Below are 17,569 nucleotides of genomic sequence, written 5' to 3'. Positions count from 1 at the left end.
TACGAATACAAAATTAGAGATATTAATGTTCAAATATTTACATTGACAAGCGTAAAAAGATAAATTATCCCCAGTATTTCGAAAAACGGAGGGAGTATGTAGTAGTATTTGTTTGTTAAGAGATCTCCCTTCATCTTCGGACTAACGTTGTCACATGTCCCAACCTCTCATAAGTCATACTCCGTAATTGTTTCATGATTTTTAAAACTTTTAATGTTTAAGTAACAATATGTCAGAAAACTATTTAGGACTACTTTAGAATAGGTGACAACTTTTTCTGAACATCCAAAGATCCAGATTATGATATTATAACATTCCGTGGTACTATTATAAGACTATCTCCGACCTGATTTAACTGTAACCTTAGTACTTCCTCCGTTTTAAAATAGTTGCAACACTTTGTTTTTTGCACTATTCTCATAATCTACTTTGTTTATTTTTTCATGATCTATACTTTTGGAAAAACATATTCATGTGTGATCTTGTTAGATTCGTCTTATTGTATATTTTGCGAAAATCAATTTTATGTAATTTTTACTTATCAGTAATTAAATAGATTAATTGTTGAAAATATGTATTGACAAGGGTGAAAAGCAACGTGTTGCAAGACTCCGTTCTATTGGACTTATTTTGACAGAACTTATATTATTTGAACTTAGGCTGCGTTCTATTCACCTAATTTCCACTTATTTTTCCTGAACTTATCTTATTTGAACTTATCTGAATTTATAGAACTTATCAAAATTTATCAAAACTTATTTTAGTTATAAATTGTACTTGGCCAACCTTATTTTTCCTGAACTTATCTGAACTTATTAGAACTTATCAAAACTTATTTTAGTTATAAATTGTACTTGGCCAACCTTATTTTTCCTGAACTTATCTTATCTGAACTTATCTGAACTTAACTGAACTTATCTAAACTTATTTTTCCTGAAATAAGTGGAAATAAGGTGAACAGAACAAGGCCTTAACTGAACTTATCTGAACTTATTTTATCCGAAAACAACTTATTTTGTCTGAAGTAAACTTTTTTGTGTGTGAAAATATCTGGAAAAAAAAACTTATTTTTGCTGAACTTATATTATCTGAACTTATCTGAACTTATTTTTTTCTGAAATAAGTCAAATTAAGTCAAACAAAACGAAACCTGAAATGAATCAGTGTATTTTATGCATGGCCCCCATCTCAGAGTAAAAATCAGAGGTCTCACATTCAATTCACAAGTTCAAACTTTAGAGAATTGTACTCCAGTACTCTTCAGATTCACCTATTGTTTTGAGATTGGTCTTGAATTGACAATACACTATAATATTCCAAAAATAAAAGGATTTAACACCTTAATTAAGCCATGCATATTCATCATTGTAGACATTCCGATGGATTAGCAAGCCCATACGTAGAAAGTTAAAGTTGTTTCCAACAAAATTTCAACGTAAAAGCTCGTATAATCATTCCCCTTAATCCATATTTTTGCATAATGATCACTCACAGTACCCTTGATCAGAGCTTTTGTATATTTGGGAAAGGAAAAGGGGACGAACTAACAAATAACTTAACGTGTAACCAAATAGTTACCATTAGATACCTTTTTTTTTAACATCGTTACCATTAGGTATTCCGTATTTGTGAAGGCAAAACAATTACTCCGTACTCCGTATTTTTTAACGTGTTACTATACGACTATGTAGTTTAAATTGAACAAGTTCTTTTGGTGAAAAAAAATGAGAGAAAATAAGCGCATGATAGACTTTTCGCCCTTGTGATGATAAAGGTCGCGATCTTACGTGTTGGAGTTCAATTTGTACATATATATATGCCACGTAGGCTATGAGTAATCCTAATATTTTTACTATCAAATACAATATTTTACTACTCCCTCCGTCCCATAATATAGTGTCCGTTTGACCTTTTTCACGGGAATTAAGAAACTTGAAAAGTAACAAGATGAACTATTAATGTTAGTGTACTTTAGTAGAAAAGTACACAATTTATTTTATTTTTTAAACAAAAAAACAAAAAATAATAAATTATGGGACCATATTTTCGTGATAGAAACATTAATGATAGGACCACACTATTTTCTAGGTACAAACACTAAATATTTTACTTGCGCCGAAGCTCCCACTTATCCTACAAGTGGCTACACCTCTCATCATCTTGACACGGCTTAATAGTCGCATGTTGCGACCTTTATCATTTTCGTTTGCGCTCTGTCAGTTACCTAACTGTTAGACGGTATAGTCGTGGTAAAAACAATAGTAGTATAATAATCTAACAGATATTATCAGTAAAGCGCAAAAGTATAAGCTAAGGAAAAATACAAAGTCTACATTTATTGTAACAGAACAAAACACTGAGATATAGAGAGAGACCACTCAAACTAATGTCAAGGGAAAAAAAGGGGAAATTTCTCGTATTTTTTTGATACAGTTATTTCTGTGAGTAAAATTCAATAAAAAGGTGGGTTTATTATTTGATTAGTCCCTTGTCAAAATGTAAAGCAAAAACACTTGTCTTTAGTAGTAACTTTATTTGGATATGGTGCTCTTATTTGCATGAAAAGAAGGGGAAGAACTTTGGTGCCTTTTTTTTGGTTTTATTGCTTGGAAGTTTTTATTTGAATGTCAAATTGAATTGGACATTCTTGTTTAATGGAATATATGTGGTTGTATACTTGTAATCCACTTTGGTACATAAACATTGAGATTAAGATTTTGAGTATCACCCCTAACAACGACATTCTCATCCTATTATTTGGATTCGGGTATTCGAGTTTGATACAGGTCTGTATCCAAGTGTCCGACTTAGCTATTTGTGAAAAATTCACAATTTTGGCCAAATGAAGTGTCTAAGTGTCTTAAACATGTTCGAGTGTCGAGAATCCGACGCAGATACTTGAGATAAAATGAAGAGTTCGAGTAACATAATTGTCACTCAAGAGTGTGTTCTTTTCACCTTAATAAAAAAAACAAGTTTCATATCCAATACAATAAGTTCATTATCTTAAGTATATTCTTTTACAATTAAATTAAAGGAGGGCCTAATGAAGTCATAAAATTTTAGTATACACCCCCCAAAGTCAAAATTTTCCATTCATCAATATTGTTTCCCATTAAAGTTGTAAATCTACGTGTTCATTTTTGCTTAGATAGCACTAATTGATTAGTTCATTATTATTCATATATTGCTAAAAAAAAATGACTCTAAATTGTATAGGATCCTTTTATCATTCAAATCAATCATTATCCTATACAATCACAATGAAGAATATCTTTAATTTGGTGACCAATAACTTTACATAAATAATAATAAAAAAAAGCAGCATTGCATGCAAAAAAAGAAACTTAAAGATGAAAGCTTGATGACTTTGCTTAATGCCCCTAAAGTGATGCAACGAAAAGGAAGGATGTTGATAAAAAGGCTATTTATCTTAAAAGGGCTGAAAGTTAACAAGTGTAAAAATAACCAAAAAATTAAAGGAAAAAAAAACTAATAACAAAAATTGCAAGATAATTAAATTAATTATGTGAAATTAATAGGTTTTGGTGGGCTTTCAATGTTTAATTCCTCATCTCTTTTTGTCCCTAGTCAAAGACCACATAAAAAGTTTGTCTTTTACAGCATGCATGCAATATAAGCATTTAGCAATATGATCAATTTATTAAATTTATAATAACTACTCCTAATAATTTATTTATTTTTCATTTTTATGCTTAAGATAATAACCATAGTCATTCCTCACAGAAAAGTTAGACAAAAAAGATAGGTTGATCGAGATGTACAAATTTAAAGTTATTTTTTTGAAATAACCTGACAATGGTAAAGCGGTTGAGATTTACACTATTCAAAATTTACTTAATCGTGCTGAACAATTAACTAAATAGTATAGAATTACTACATGGATTCAATGTCAGTGATCCTCCACTCAAACTTCCCACCAGGGTCCCATATAGTGGCGGAGACAGGGGCGTCAAGGATTCAAGGGTGAGCCGCCGACCACCCAATTTTGTAAAACAAAAACGTTTATACCTTATATTTATTAGAAAAAGTAAATTAACACGGACTAATAACTGTTTTACTAACATGTCGACACCCCAATTAAAAAATAACACCCCGATTCAAAAATCCTGGCTCCGTCACTAGTCCCCCTAAAGAGACCTCCCGTCTGCCCCCACACAGTTATGGGCCTTCGCCAATGTCACCTACACTTTGGATTTGGGTATCAGATACTTTGGTTATCTAGATTGCTATTTCACTGCTAGTTTCTGTGCTGCAGAACTTTGTTCAAGTTTGCTCATTGTGTTTCAAATGTGCAGAGGATACTGATGCAGACCTGTGCAGACTCTTGTGCTGATGTTCAGAGCGTAGTTTTAGAGCAGATTATGTTTCTGGATGAATGTGCATGATAGGAGCCGCACTCATAACTCATAAGCAACAGAAGATTTCCTTGATTTCTAATATGCAATCAGGTCTTTCAGACTTCTTCGAGTGTCAGTTTTTTTTTTTTTTCTACCGTAGTGAGTTATACTAGTCCACCTGTACTAGCAAGAAATCGTACCAATCGAGAAAATAATCAGCAAATGATCGAATAACAAGTTTAGCAGCATGATGATGATGATGATGATGATCCAGGAGGATAGTTATAGTTTGCCAGAAGGAAGATAGACATCTAGTAGGACAGAGTAATACTTACTCACCGATACCAGACCTTTTCCTGAATCTCCAATAACTGACAACAATAATTGGTATGAGACTAGCAAGAGAAACAAAAGACTATCAGAACTAATTGTTCTCTAAAATGTACCTGGATAATCTGCATCTCTAAAACGTACCTCAAGATCAGCTTCATAGGCAGCATTATTCTGATAACCAATTATTCCGGTCTTACCCAACAAAAAACCAGTCACTTTCCCAACGATATCTCATCTTCTAGTTTTACTTCGGTAACCACTTTGAATGTAACTAATAATCCAGTAGTCGCCTTATTATTTTTCAAGAACTTGAACTTGCTTTCCCCTCGAAAAACATAGGCAAGTTTCTCAAGCAGAATTTGAACATCAAAGCCAACTAATTAAGCTAGAAGCACTTTCTCCATATGTGGCTGAAACTCATGAATCCAACATGCATCATCTTAAATTCATCCTTATCTTTTTTTACCTGCACTATAACTGCTGCTGGGAAACGTCTTGCAATAATGCAAACCAAACACTCCATAATTCATAATGCAAACCTCCCCACAGTTATTTTGGCAATAGTTTCATCATTCCTATGCAAATTCTGAAGATTGAACGCAAAATATATCATGATTTATTTATTTATTTTGGAGAATGACAATCAAGTACCAGACATCAGCCATGGTTTTTGGTGGTGTCAGGTGTGTGTGTGTGTGTGCGAATGGGAGAAAAGACAGAAAAAAGTGAAGAAAAAAGAAAAGAGAAGGTATAAACCAACTATGCGCGTTTTATACAGGAGCAAAGGGGGCACCAGGGCAGCTCGGCATGGCCACAAACAATAGTCAAGCAATCTTCTTCGATCACCTGCTGTTCTACATTCTGCTATATCAACTAAAGTTTTCTACTCATTCAACCACGCTCGGTTCACTTGCCAAGTTCAGGTCCAAACATCTTGCAGAGTCACGAACTCATGATATTTTAGCACGCTTTTCAGAGGGCTCTTGACCTTCAATACAGTCTCTACAACTTGATGCTTCACCCATTTCCATCAAACATCCTGCACAGTCACCAACTAAAAAAACTTGAAACAAATACAAATATGCAATGTACTATATAGAATCATAACGTGCCATGATCCAATAATGTGCTTTTAACTTTACAAGATTAAGATTCTAACAAAAGAAAACTTAAATGGAAAAGTAGATCACATTACCATTAACACCATGAACAGCAAGATCAGATGCTCGAATAACTCCCTTTGATCCATATGGAGCTATAATGTGCGTATACGATTGAAGGGAACCCAGCAAATCATTCTCAATACAATCATACCTGCAGCAAAGTCCCACCATATCAGCTTCAACAAACTTAATCCACTAGTTCACAGATTGAACAAAATATGATATATACTCACATTTTTTTGCAGAGGTCATCAATGGTATATGTTAATGCCATGACCTGCATCTTTATTTGTTTCAGACTATCTATGGTATACTCGCAAAATGACTTTTTCATTAAATCAGAGAGCTGCACAACTTTAGCTTCTAATTGTTGTTGCTGATCTTCAAATAGATTCTGTTTTATTATTCTTTCTGTTTCAGTCATCTCACCCTCAAAGAGTTCATCCCCGAACATATAAAAAGCAAATACATACGAGTAGGAGAGGATATATCTTGATCTAATTAATCTGTAGACTCCGATTTTGGCCCAGCTAAGATCTTGAGATTGTGGTTTGTTTTCTTGAGAACTTAACACCATAATATCGTTTATTTTCTGCTCTAAAATGGCTTCCATCTGTATGGAATTCCTGTGGCCCTTATAATGTGTGTAACAGTGCATGTACCGAAGGTAGCCGAAGGAAATCTTTCGGCTGGATTGAATCTGCCCCGTTGTTTCGTACAAGAGTGAGTCTGTACTACCACTTTTCTGTCTTTCTGGGGAAATCGTATCAAGATAGCTAGCTTCTTCAGTATCACGTAGCACACCGTGAAGGTAATCGTTGGCATCCTGCACCTCTGCCGGGGCTTTGTAAAGTGTACAACTATGATATAGATTGCCATTAATTTTCCCACATACCCAGCTGTTCAGGGGAACCAAGGAATGGATGAAATCTCAAGTTCAGGGAATGTAAAGGATAAACAGAATATAATACGGTAAGCCAAAGTCAAGAAAACGTGAAGACATTAAGGCTCCGTTTGGTTGGTGTAAACGTTTTCAGTGCAAAATGATTTTCCATGGAAAACACAATTCCAAACTAGTTTTCCTTTGTTTGGTTCCTTAAAAGAAAAAGGGAGAAGATGGTGAACATTGGGGGAAGAAGGGAGAGAGGGAGGTAAGGTGGAAAAGTGGAAAAATGATTTCTCTCCCTTTCAAATGGAAAAAAGTTTTTCCACCTTTGAGGGAGTTTTGCAAAATTGGTTTTCATCCATTGTCAAACCAAACAATGCAAAATGATTGAAAAAGGGAAATCGTTTTCCATGAAACGTTTTACACCCTACCAAACGGAGCCTAAATGACAAACAACTACTAAGGATATTATAATCATGTGAATAGAAAGAGAAATGCAAGTGAGAGTTTCAGTGATCCAAACACAAGTCATACCAGATAATGCTACCACAGAAGCAATGAACAGTTCTGCAACCTCCAATCTTCTCCACAAGCTTCCCACATGACGGGCAACGTTTTGTATTGACAGTAATCCACTTTGATGTGTTTGTTTTATTGCACTTCTTGTTCCAAAGCTCCCACATCAAGCATGAACAAGGAGAGTGTATTTCTGATAAACACCTAAAACAGAACTGTTTACCACAGGTGCATTCCACTTCACAGACTGCATCATCCTTAATACGTATTGCATTACCACAATGAGGGATGCTAGGGCACCACTTCACCATTTTATTATCCTCGATATATGATTCGAGAAGAAACCGATCAAACTTCTCTGCGAGTTCAGGTTTTCTTTTTCTTACTAAATTCCTTACAATGCCTTCATTACATATATCATTGCATTGGTATTCCATGCACCTAATCACCCTACTCATACCATCATTTATCTTTACAATAAAATACTCTGTCCAGCCTGAAAGGAAAATTGATTTCAGAAATGCCGGATTAAAACGTATCACAAATTCACACAAGGTGATAGTCAGAGGAAAAGCACCAAAAACAGGGGATAAACAACACAAATTAATAGGAGATGCAAAAAGAGGCCTTATTTTGCACTTTTGTGGAATAACTATCTAAGTACCTTAAATAATAACCTTAAACCAAGTATATTGAAGGGGGATTTCTAAACAATTGCAATAAGAAAGGAAGCAAATCTTGACATAATACTGTTAAAGAACCTTATACTGTCCTCTGTATGTTCTACTAGCTTAATCAGAACTACCTATAAACAAACCCTAACAGAAAGTATGACTACTCACAGTTATTGCAGAAAGTATGAATGGTTAACTGTGAAAGACTACTCACAGTTATTGCAGAAAGTATGACCACAATCCATTTGTGTAGTCTCGTTGCAAGGAACATCCTCGATGCAAATAGTACACACGAGAGTCGAAGAAAGTCCCGAGCTTAGAGCATCATGTTCAACCACAGTAACTCCAGCTTCAGCAAATAAGTGAGCTTTACCCTTCTCAACAAAAACGATGAATAACTTGTCGATATTCCACTGATAACGAATCAACAAAGCCCGAGCATGATGTTCTTTAACCAATAACAGATCCATCACCATCCGCAAATCGGCCCTCTGATTAAACAGATGAACATATCAATTTGTATAATACTAGTGAGAAACATTTGTAGCTAACCACAAACCAATATATACTTTGTATATATATTTACCTGTGCTTCCCATAGTGACTCTCTTGTAATTACCTGTCAATAACCAAAACTCAATAATTACAATAAATGTCTACATTTCAAAATTGTCAAAAAATCACATAACATTCCAATTAAAACTCATATTTCTACAATTATCCCAATTATGTACTGGCCTACATTCCAAATTTGTCAAAAATCACATAAAAAACCAACTAAAAACTCACATTTCTACAACTATACCAATTATGTATTATGTATTGGCCTAGTGGTTAAGATTGAAGGCCAGTGTATTATAGGCCACATGTTTGAATTCACCTCCCCCATCGTAATTGTATTGCCTCCGTGACACATTCGCATCGATAAAAATATAGAACATTTCTACAATTATACTCCCCTGTTTCTGAACCTCACATTTACATCACAAAATTAAGATTTATCACCTAAAAACCGAGGTTGATCAACTGAATTTCACATGAAAAAGTATCAGAAATTTGTACATTATGTGTTACACTTTATTAACATTAACATCAAAAACCCTAGTTAAAAAAAATAAAAACAGAACAATCTCCGTAATTATGCTAAATTGAGTCCATTTAATAATAATGGTACCCCTAATTGGAAAAAATTAAGAAATTAAACAAAGCCAGAAAACCAAATTTGAGAACCAAAAGAAGTTCACAAAACAAACACATTCCGATTATGGGTAAAAAAAAGTGATCAATTTGAGTAAATTACTGACCAAACGGCTCAAATTTTGAAAAATTCCAGGAAATTAAACACAGCAGAAACCCAGATTACAGGAAAACTAATAAAAATAGCGTCGCAATTCGAAGTTTGATGGGTGCAAGAAAGTAATCAATTCTCTCCTACAGTACCTGACACAATGGAGAACGAGAATCAGACGAAGGAGAAGTGATGGGAAGATTTTGAATTCCGTCGTCAAAGAAGCCGTCGTCGCCGTCATTATCATCATATTCAAAGAAAAGGCCAGAATTGAAGTTATTTTCTTCCTCTTCATATTCAAAGAAACGGCCAAAATTGAAGTTATCTTCTTCCTCTTCACTATCAAAGTACACTGTTTCCATTTTAGATAATCTAAAGAAAAGAAACAGGAAAATTAAGGTGTAATTCGTTAAGTTGTGAAGGGATTTCAGAGAGAAATTGGGGTTGATTTCGCCTGAATTACGCCGGTAGTGGGAAGTCTGACGAGATAGCTGTGAAATTCAGTTAGTTTTGAGTTGAGAATTTTGGTGTGAATACCAAACTGTGTTGCCTTATATACCCCAAGATAGATTATGCACCGGATTATGGTTTCTCAAATTATTTGATGCAATCAAATTTACGTCATTTATAAATGTTTATTAACAAATTAAATTTAGGAAAAATTACTTTAAATAATCCAATATTTTGACGATTTCCCGTTATTAATCCAATCTTTGGATTATTATCTAATAATCTAACCTTTGCACCCTATTAATTTTTATTGCACCTAACATGTCACCAACCTGGTATAGCAGGTCACTAACACGTGTCATGCAACCATTCGTTATTTTTATATAAAAATAATAATTAATACGTAGTAATTTTTTTGGGCTTTACCTTCCCAATTTGTGGAAGGTGGACACAGGTGCACGTAGAGGAGTGTGCACCTGTTTCAAAACGCAACAGTTTTCCTTTAAAACGCAGGAATCTAATATACATATATAAAAGAGGCATATTTGCTGAAATATTAGAGCGCCACCTAGGATTACTAATGGTTTCGGCCAATGAAAAATAAGATTTCTAATTTATTTTTGAATTAAAAAAATCGATTGCCATGTAGATAATTAATTAGGTGCCACGTAGATATTTTAATTAATTAATTAGTAATATATACAGTTCAATCTAAAATCAAACACTATAATAATTTTAAAAAAAATCTAAAATAAATTCATTCAAATCAAACACTAATCTAAAATAAAATAAATAAAATTCATTATCCAATATTAGAGCACCATGTAAGGAATCTAATGGTTTCGCCAAATGAAAAATAAGATTTTTTAAAATTAATTTTGAATTAAAAAAGTCGAGTGCCACGTAGATAAATTATTAAACGCCACATAGATATTTTAATTAATTAACTAATAATATTACGCATATACAATTTCATCCAAACACTCTCATAATTTTTTTTAAAATCTAAAATGAAATTTAATGCAAAATCAAAAACTAATTTAATCTAATACGAAGTATATAAAATTGGTATATACATAACAATTTAATAGAATCCGTGCATCGCACGGGCTAAAATCTAGTACTTTATTAAAATAATAAAAATAAAAAAAAAGGAAAAAAGGAGAAAAAAAAAAAGAAAGAACATTATTTATTAGCCAGCAAACCGATAATCAAGGGTAAAATTAATAAAAAGATCCTCCACAAAAAAGAGAAATTGAAACAGTCAAACCCCTTACAATTTGCTAGTTGTTCTTATCGGTCAATCTTTCTATATATCCTCAATCTTCATCCTAAATTCTCTCAAAATGCATCTAAATTCCAAATTAACCTAGACACCATGTATAAGTACGTTTATTAGCTTTCCCAACCAAACCCTAATTGACGAAAGGGAATGCAATTCGAAGAAATTGAAATTCAGATTTAAACTTCAAGGCATGCACAAGACAATGAACATGGTGAAGAAGGAAGGATAACACACAAGAAGAATTTGTATGTAAATGCTACTCATTTATAAATTATAGACCTCGTCTTCAGGTACATAGGATGAATTTGTGGTTATTTGCCTAAAGAATAAAGATTTGGGATTATCGTGTTTAGTTCCAATGAGAATACACGTTGATGTCGCTATATTTAGACTATGAATTTTAATTCTAAATTGTAATTGTTTGCTGGTATAATTTGTACAAAGATGTAGAACAAGGATGTAGTATAAAAAGAACCCAGAGATATAAATAAAAGATCATGTTTTACAAACAGAAAGAACATCTAGTGATGAAGTCGATTGAAAAATAAAAAGAACATCTAAATTGTGAAGCTAGTAATAGAAGAACACAAAGATAAAAATAACAGAACATGTATCTCTAATACAAAGAACATCAATAAGTTGGAAAATATAAAAGTTAAGAATCCTTTAACAATTAACAAACAAAAGGAATTAAAAGAACATGATTTTGTAACTTAAAGAACAACAATTAGTCTAGAAAATTAGGAACAACAATTAATATGGAACATGTCTAAGTATTAAAAAGAACTCTAAGAAAAGGACTTTGAAATAAAAAATAAAGACATGCTATTATTTTTTTAATTTTTTTTATTATGAAGGAAAGGTACACATATCTTATGGTCTCCCTATCTCAGAGAAAGACCAACAGATAAAGAGAAATAAAAAAAATAAAAAAATAAAAAAAACAAACTACATGAAATAAATTAAAAAGAAAATAAACTAAAAATAACCAAGCTTCTCAAGGAAGCTCTTCATGCGGTGGTGTCGGCAACCATTCACCAAGCAAGACCAACAAAATGGAACAACTCGTCGGAGACGGGGCAACAGCGGCAGCGATGAACCACCAACTGGGTCAAAGATCTAGTCTTCAAGGCAGACCACCGCTGAAGAGAGATCGGTCAAATAACGACACGGCGGGGCGGTGGAAGAAAACCACCTATCCACAGTCGGTGTTGGCAAAGGAAACCGACAACGAACAATCAATCAAGCGAAACCCAAAACACCGTAAACGAACACATGCAAACGGTCATGGGAGACGGGTACGGCGGCAACAACGACGGACCACCAACATATCAAGGGGTCATAGCTCTACACTTCACGGCGACAAGAGATCCGCACCACCGATGAAGAGAAAACGAAGACATAGAAAGAGGACCAAAAGTAGCCAGAATAGATGAACATAGAAGTAAATCCAAGAAATTTGCATAAGGAAATTACTTAAAGGCAAAGAAGAGAGGACTATAGGAATATCTGAGAGTTTTCTGAAGGGATGGTGGCTGATGGGTTGTCTCTAGGGCGGTGGCTGATGGGTTTTGGGGCTAGGGTTTCTGGGCTTGAGTTTCTATAGAGAAAGGAGAGCCCCTCTCCCTAGGGTTTCGTACCATTTTTTTTTATTACTTTTCAATAACGCCTTCGATTTTGCACTACAATCCAACCAACATTGTCACCCAAATTAGCTATTCTTTAAGGGTACGGATTTTGCCAAGGCAAATTTTGATATATCCAAGGCAAAGGAGCTACCCGATACCCGTAATTTTATATTGCCATATATGCCCGTTTATAAAAGTGAATCAAATCCTTCCTATTATCTTTATTGCCAAAATTATAAAACTATAAACATACGAAATCATCCCTTATTTCATTTTCTATATTTAATTATTTATTACATAAACTACTTTGGTAATATCTTTATCACAGTTCGATTGTTTCATCTGGTTTATAGGAATTGGATTCATTCCACTTTTCCTGGTTTTATACGAAACTTTGTTTCAATTGTTTTGAAGTGTCATAGATCCAATAGCAAAATACACCATAATCCAATATTAAATTTCAACATAATTAATAAAAAATCTTGTCAAGAAACATAAACAAGGCTCTTATTCGTAATTATAAAAAATAAAATATAACAATGTCTATCAAATACTACTCGTAAGGTATAAAAGCAAAAAGATTAAAAAATGACTTACATTAAAAGAACATCAATCAAACCAAACTGGAGGTTCATTAAGATCAATCAAATCTAGTGCACTTTCATCATTGACGGTAAAAACCTCATGTGAATCATGTGTTGTTCCTTGACCCTTAGAACGTTTCAACGAGGCTAGCTTCTACCATTTCAAATTGTGATGGATCTCTTCTAGTTGAACTTAATGGTTCCTTTCTCTTGATTGTACTTGGTCTACGTCCTCTATGAGGTTGGACATTTGGCTCGGACAAAATAGGCTCCACTTCATTCAACATAAACGATATTTTTTGTTTGATCTCATCTCGTTTAAAAGAAGGCATATGTTGATATTTATCTCGTAGCTTGTCAGTAAGATCTTCAATTTCATTGACACTATCAATTGTATTTGTGCTAGAAGTCTCTAATGACCTTATGTCAATCCTCCACTGTGCATCTACTAAGTCCAAATGTAAAGCATTTTCTTTCCAACCATGCATCATATGAGCACAAGGCAACTTCATAGTAGATCGGAAATGCATCGTGCATATATCCTTCACCTTGCCAAATTTTGCCATTTCATATTGTTCGTAAAGCTTGTTCATCGCAAAAGTTGATACACGGCCAACAAGATTTTTAAAGAAAGGGATGCGATACTTGAGAGGCACTCGAATTCTTTCTGTTTCAAGCATTGTCTTTATCTCTTGATATTCGTTATCAATAGGCAAAGAAATGTTATCTCTTACTTGCCGAAAGTCTCCATTTGACACTAGTAGGTAACCCTTTAATTTTGCATGTTCACCTTCTGCTCTTGAACTGGCACGGTTGCCAAAATGTGCATATTTTTCTGTCCAAGCACTCACAAATCGCTCGTTATATGGTATCCATGAATTTTCAATGTAATCAATAGCATCCTTCTTGTCCATATATAAAACTCTAAAAGAATCCCAAGCTTATCAAATGCTTCTTCTGTCTTAGCATATACAACAATATTCCATGCTAACACAAAATCATCCCAATTTTCTTTATCGAAGTAGCCCTTACACTTGGATAACACATTCTTTTGTATATGCCACACACACAAAATGTGCTTTGCCCTAGGAAAAACAACACGTATAGCATTCATTAATGCCAATTCCCTATCTGTAACAATAACCAAGTCATCAGATGAGTGACCCTTCATGATAGAAAACATTTGTAAAGCCCATACATAATCTTGTTCCCTCTCTTTTTCTAGGAAGGCAAAGCAAGAATAAAAATATTTATTGAAACTCGATACACCAATTATATCAAGCAAAGGCATATTGTATTTGTTAGTCTTATAAGTGCAATCCATAACAAACACAGTTGGAAATGACTTAGTTAGACTAATTGACTTTGGGTGAGATAAAATACGTGTGTCAAATTTCCTCCATCATCATGTTTGTAGCTGTAAGTAAATCCCCCATGACCAAGTTCATCAAATAAGGCTTTTATCATTGAACGACCATCTAACTTATCTGTTCGTATTTTAGACTTCATATTATATATGGTCCTTGATACCGCTTTAAGGGAGGGATTCTTCTGTCTAAGCGAAGACAAAATTTGCCGAGGTTGAATTCCCGACATGCTCATTTTTCCAACATCTAAAATTTCTTCTTTTGTCAACCGACGAGAAGTAAGATGTCCACACAAGTCAATACAAGGGTCATGGTTATGAAAACTATTTTGCAGTTGAAGAGACCAAACCCCATCTTCTTGTTTCTTACCTCGTATTCGAAACGGACAATCTATAAGACGAGTGCTTGTTTCCCTATCTTGGTTTGTAATCAATGTTTTACGCCTATCTCGATAAACTCCTCCTCTATCACAACCAAGAGTCACATAACGATCTTTACGAGAATCCTTTATGGAGATGACATATCCTTTTGACTCATTAAACTTCTTAACCTCGTCAAGGAGTTCTTCACGAGTTTAGAATTTTCTACTGAATAATTCTTGATCATTATCTTCGGTCATGTTAAGTTAATTGTTGATGGAAACCTGCCAACATATTAGACTATATTATGTATAAATAATTAAAGGGAGATTTGTATGTGTTGACTGCTTAAAAATTTCTAATGAAAATAACTCCAAGTAACATTAAATCTATCAGTTGCTAAAAGAATTAATGAAAAAGAGTAGTGCAATTTACCTCTGCAAACTTTAATGATGATATTCTTCAATAGTCCAATTCTTTTGATCTTGTTAATGCCAAGTTATGAACGGGTAAGATGACAAAGGCATCAAATTAATAGTCTAAATAATCATAATGGCAATCAATTAATTGGTGTATGTAATAAATAATTAAATATAGAAAATAAAATAAGTGGTGATTTGGTATATTTATAGTTTTATAATTTTGGCAACAAAGATAATAGGAAGGATTTGATTCAGTTTTATAAACAGGCATATATGACAATATAAGATTGCGGGTATCGGGTAGCTCCTTTGCCTTGGATATATCAAAATTTTCCTTGGCAAAATCCGTACCCATTCTTTAAAGACATGCTATTATTACAACTAATATTAATTTTAAGGATGGATAAATAACATTGCTATAATTTAATAATATATTATATCCCGTTTTGCTTTTTATTTTTTGTAGAAAGTTTTAGTTAGTTAGGCATAATTAATTGGGGTAATCGGTCAAAGTTTGTTGGGTAATGATATCTTTGGCATGTTTTTTTTTTAATTATAAAATGTAAATCTATCTTCCTTAATTTCATATTTTTTTTTAATTTAAAAAATGCAAAAAATATCAAAACGACGTAGTTTTTATAGTGGTGCACGTAGAGGACTGTGCACCACGGTCTACCATCTAAATTGCGTTACCTTCTTCATTTTTTTCTGGTTTTTTCTTTCTTCTTTTCTTCCCCCTTCCTCCTTTTTTAGGCGTTCCTTCTTCCACCAGAACCCTTACTCAAATCCATTACAAAACCTTTTTTTTCTTTTTTTTTTCTTTTTTAAATTACATTAAAAAAATAAAATCCCGCATCTCCCATATCCACCACCGCAACTCCTCCCCTCCATTTCATCATCATTCCTATTCTTCTTTAATTTCTTGTCAATCACCAGCAAGTTATGGCTCTTAAAGTGAAATTCCTAATTTTTTTATTTTTTATTTTTTTTATGATTAGTGAAAAATTGATGAAGAATTACTCAAATAAACTAAAGAGAATTTCAACATAATTTTTAGTATGGGGAAACGGATTTGGGGTTCTATTCTTCGACTGAGAACCATGGTTAATGTCGTTTTTTGTTGGATTTTGCGTTTTTTATTGTGAAAATTTTAGTTTTGGAGATTCTCCATGTACAATTGAAACATCCGTGTCACTACTAAAACGAGCGACAAGATCGGCGGAAGTTAAGAGAAGGGTCGGTGCCATTCTTGATCTTGATGAGGGTGTGGTTATATGTCTGCTAGATTTCGCCACCCCACTTTAATGGTGATGAAAGAGAGATATTCGGAGGTGAGGGGTGTTAGCAATGGTGGTTGATTTTGGGTGTTGGTGATTGTTTGTTGGTGGTGAAGAATAGACGGTGGGGAGGAGAGGTGAAGAAGAGAGATGGTTGAGTTAATTAGGTTGGGTAGTGGTGGTGGTGCGGTACAAACAATAAAGGGATGGAGAGAAATATTTTTAACATAATAAAAGAAAATAATTTAAAGAAATATAAATAAAATAATTCCATCAAAAAGTAAAAAATAATCAGGATTGAGGAAGGTTGGTTTTTTTTAGAATAAATAAATATATAAAGGTGTTGACTTGTTGTGCCGGTTGTAAGTGGTTTGGGTGTAATAAAAATTAATGGGGTATAAAGGTTAGATTATTAGATAATAATCCAAAGGTTGGATTATTAACGGAAAATCGTCGAAAGGTTGGATTATTTAAAGTAATTTTTCCTTAAATTTAAGTAAAGATATTATTGGTATTTTACATGACAAATTAGAAAGGACAACATTTTGTTTTTACATGCTTTATAACTGAAAATACTCCGGAGTAAAGATACTCCGGAGGTGCACACCTAGATTCAAGTATAACTGAAAATAAGATAGATTTTGTACCTTTAATTATGGTATTAGTCCGACTTTATGTTCAAGAAATTCGTGAAACTTACCTAATACTTAAAAGTTAAAACTAGACTTTACTTTATGTTTAGGGATTCCTGATTGTCACATTTGATTCTTGAGAGAGACTTAATTTTCCATACAAGTTAAATAATTGATTGTGATTGTATTTTGATACGAACTAATATTAATTAAACTTCCACCACATTACATTTGCTTCATTTTTTTTTTCCACATTACATTTGCTTCATATAATTTTTAACTTGTTGTTGTCATTTTTTAAATCAATAAGTTCAATTAAAAATTATAAGTTTTGTTGTTCCCAA

General features: G+C 33.3%; 2 protein-coding genes across 2 annotated transcripts; both read right to left on the bottom strand.

Moving 5' to 3' along the window:
- Positions 1–4,007: 4,007 nt before the first annotated feature.
- LOC110790369 (probable E3 ubiquitin-protein ligase ARI2) lies at positions 4,008–9,796 on the bottom strand. Its single transcript, XM_021995153.2, has 7 exons — positions 9,374–9,796; positions 8,520–8,552; positions 8,148–8,424; positions 7,278–7,755; positions 6,091–6,756; positions 5,890–6,008; positions 4,008–5,733 (listed from the first exon to the last, which is right to left on the bottom strand). The coding sequence occupies exons 1-7, from the start codon at positions 9,581–9,583 to the stop codon at positions 5,645–5,647; spliced, it is 1,872 nt and encodes a 623-aa protein (XP_021850845.1). The 5' UTR covers positions 9,584–9,796; the 3' UTR covers positions 4,008–5,644.
- Positions 9,797–13,083: 3,287 nt separating this feature from the next.
- On the bottom strand, positions 13,084–15,450 carry LOC130459586 (uncharacterized). Its single transcript, XM_056827048.1, has 2 exons — positions 15,330–15,450; positions 13,084–15,178 (listed from the first exon to the last, which is right to left on the bottom strand). Exon 2 carries the CDS (start codon positions 14,080–14,082, stop codon positions 13,297–13,299), a length of 786 nt encoding a protein of 261 aa, XP_056683026.1. The 5' UTR covers positions 14,083–15,178; positions 15,330–15,450; the 3' UTR covers positions 13,084–13,296.
- Positions 15,451–17,569: the final 2,119 nt, after the last annotated feature.

This window comes from Spinacia oleracea, chromosome 4, assembly GCF_020520425.1.
Source record: "Spinacia oleracea cultivar Varoflay chromosome 4, BTI_SOV_V1, whole genome shotgun sequence".
Classification (NCBI taxonomy): domain Eukaryota; kingdom Viridiplantae; phylum Streptophyta; class Magnoliopsida; order Caryophyllales; family Amaranthaceae; genus Spinacia; species Spinacia oleracea.
Note: the sequence above shows the minus strand (reverse complement) of the source record. Positions and strands in the feature narration are given on the sequence as shown.

Coding starts and splice junctions, on each gene's coding strand:
- LOC130459586 (XM_056827048.1), bottom strand. CDS start 14,082: ATGGACAAGAAGGATGCTATTGATTACATTGAAAATTCATGGATACCA.
- LOC110790369 (XM_021995153.2), bottom strand. CDS start 9,583: ATGGAAACAGTGTACTTTGATAGTGAAGAGGAAGAAGATAACTTCAAT. Junction 8,425..8,519: donor AGTCACTATGGGAAGCACAG/GTAAATATATAT, acceptor CTGTTTAATCAG/AGGGCCGATTTGCGGATGGT. Junction 6,757..7,277: donor TTCTGTGGTAGCATTATCTG/GTATGACTTGTG, acceptor TCCCCTGAACAG/CTGGGTATGTGGGAAAATTA.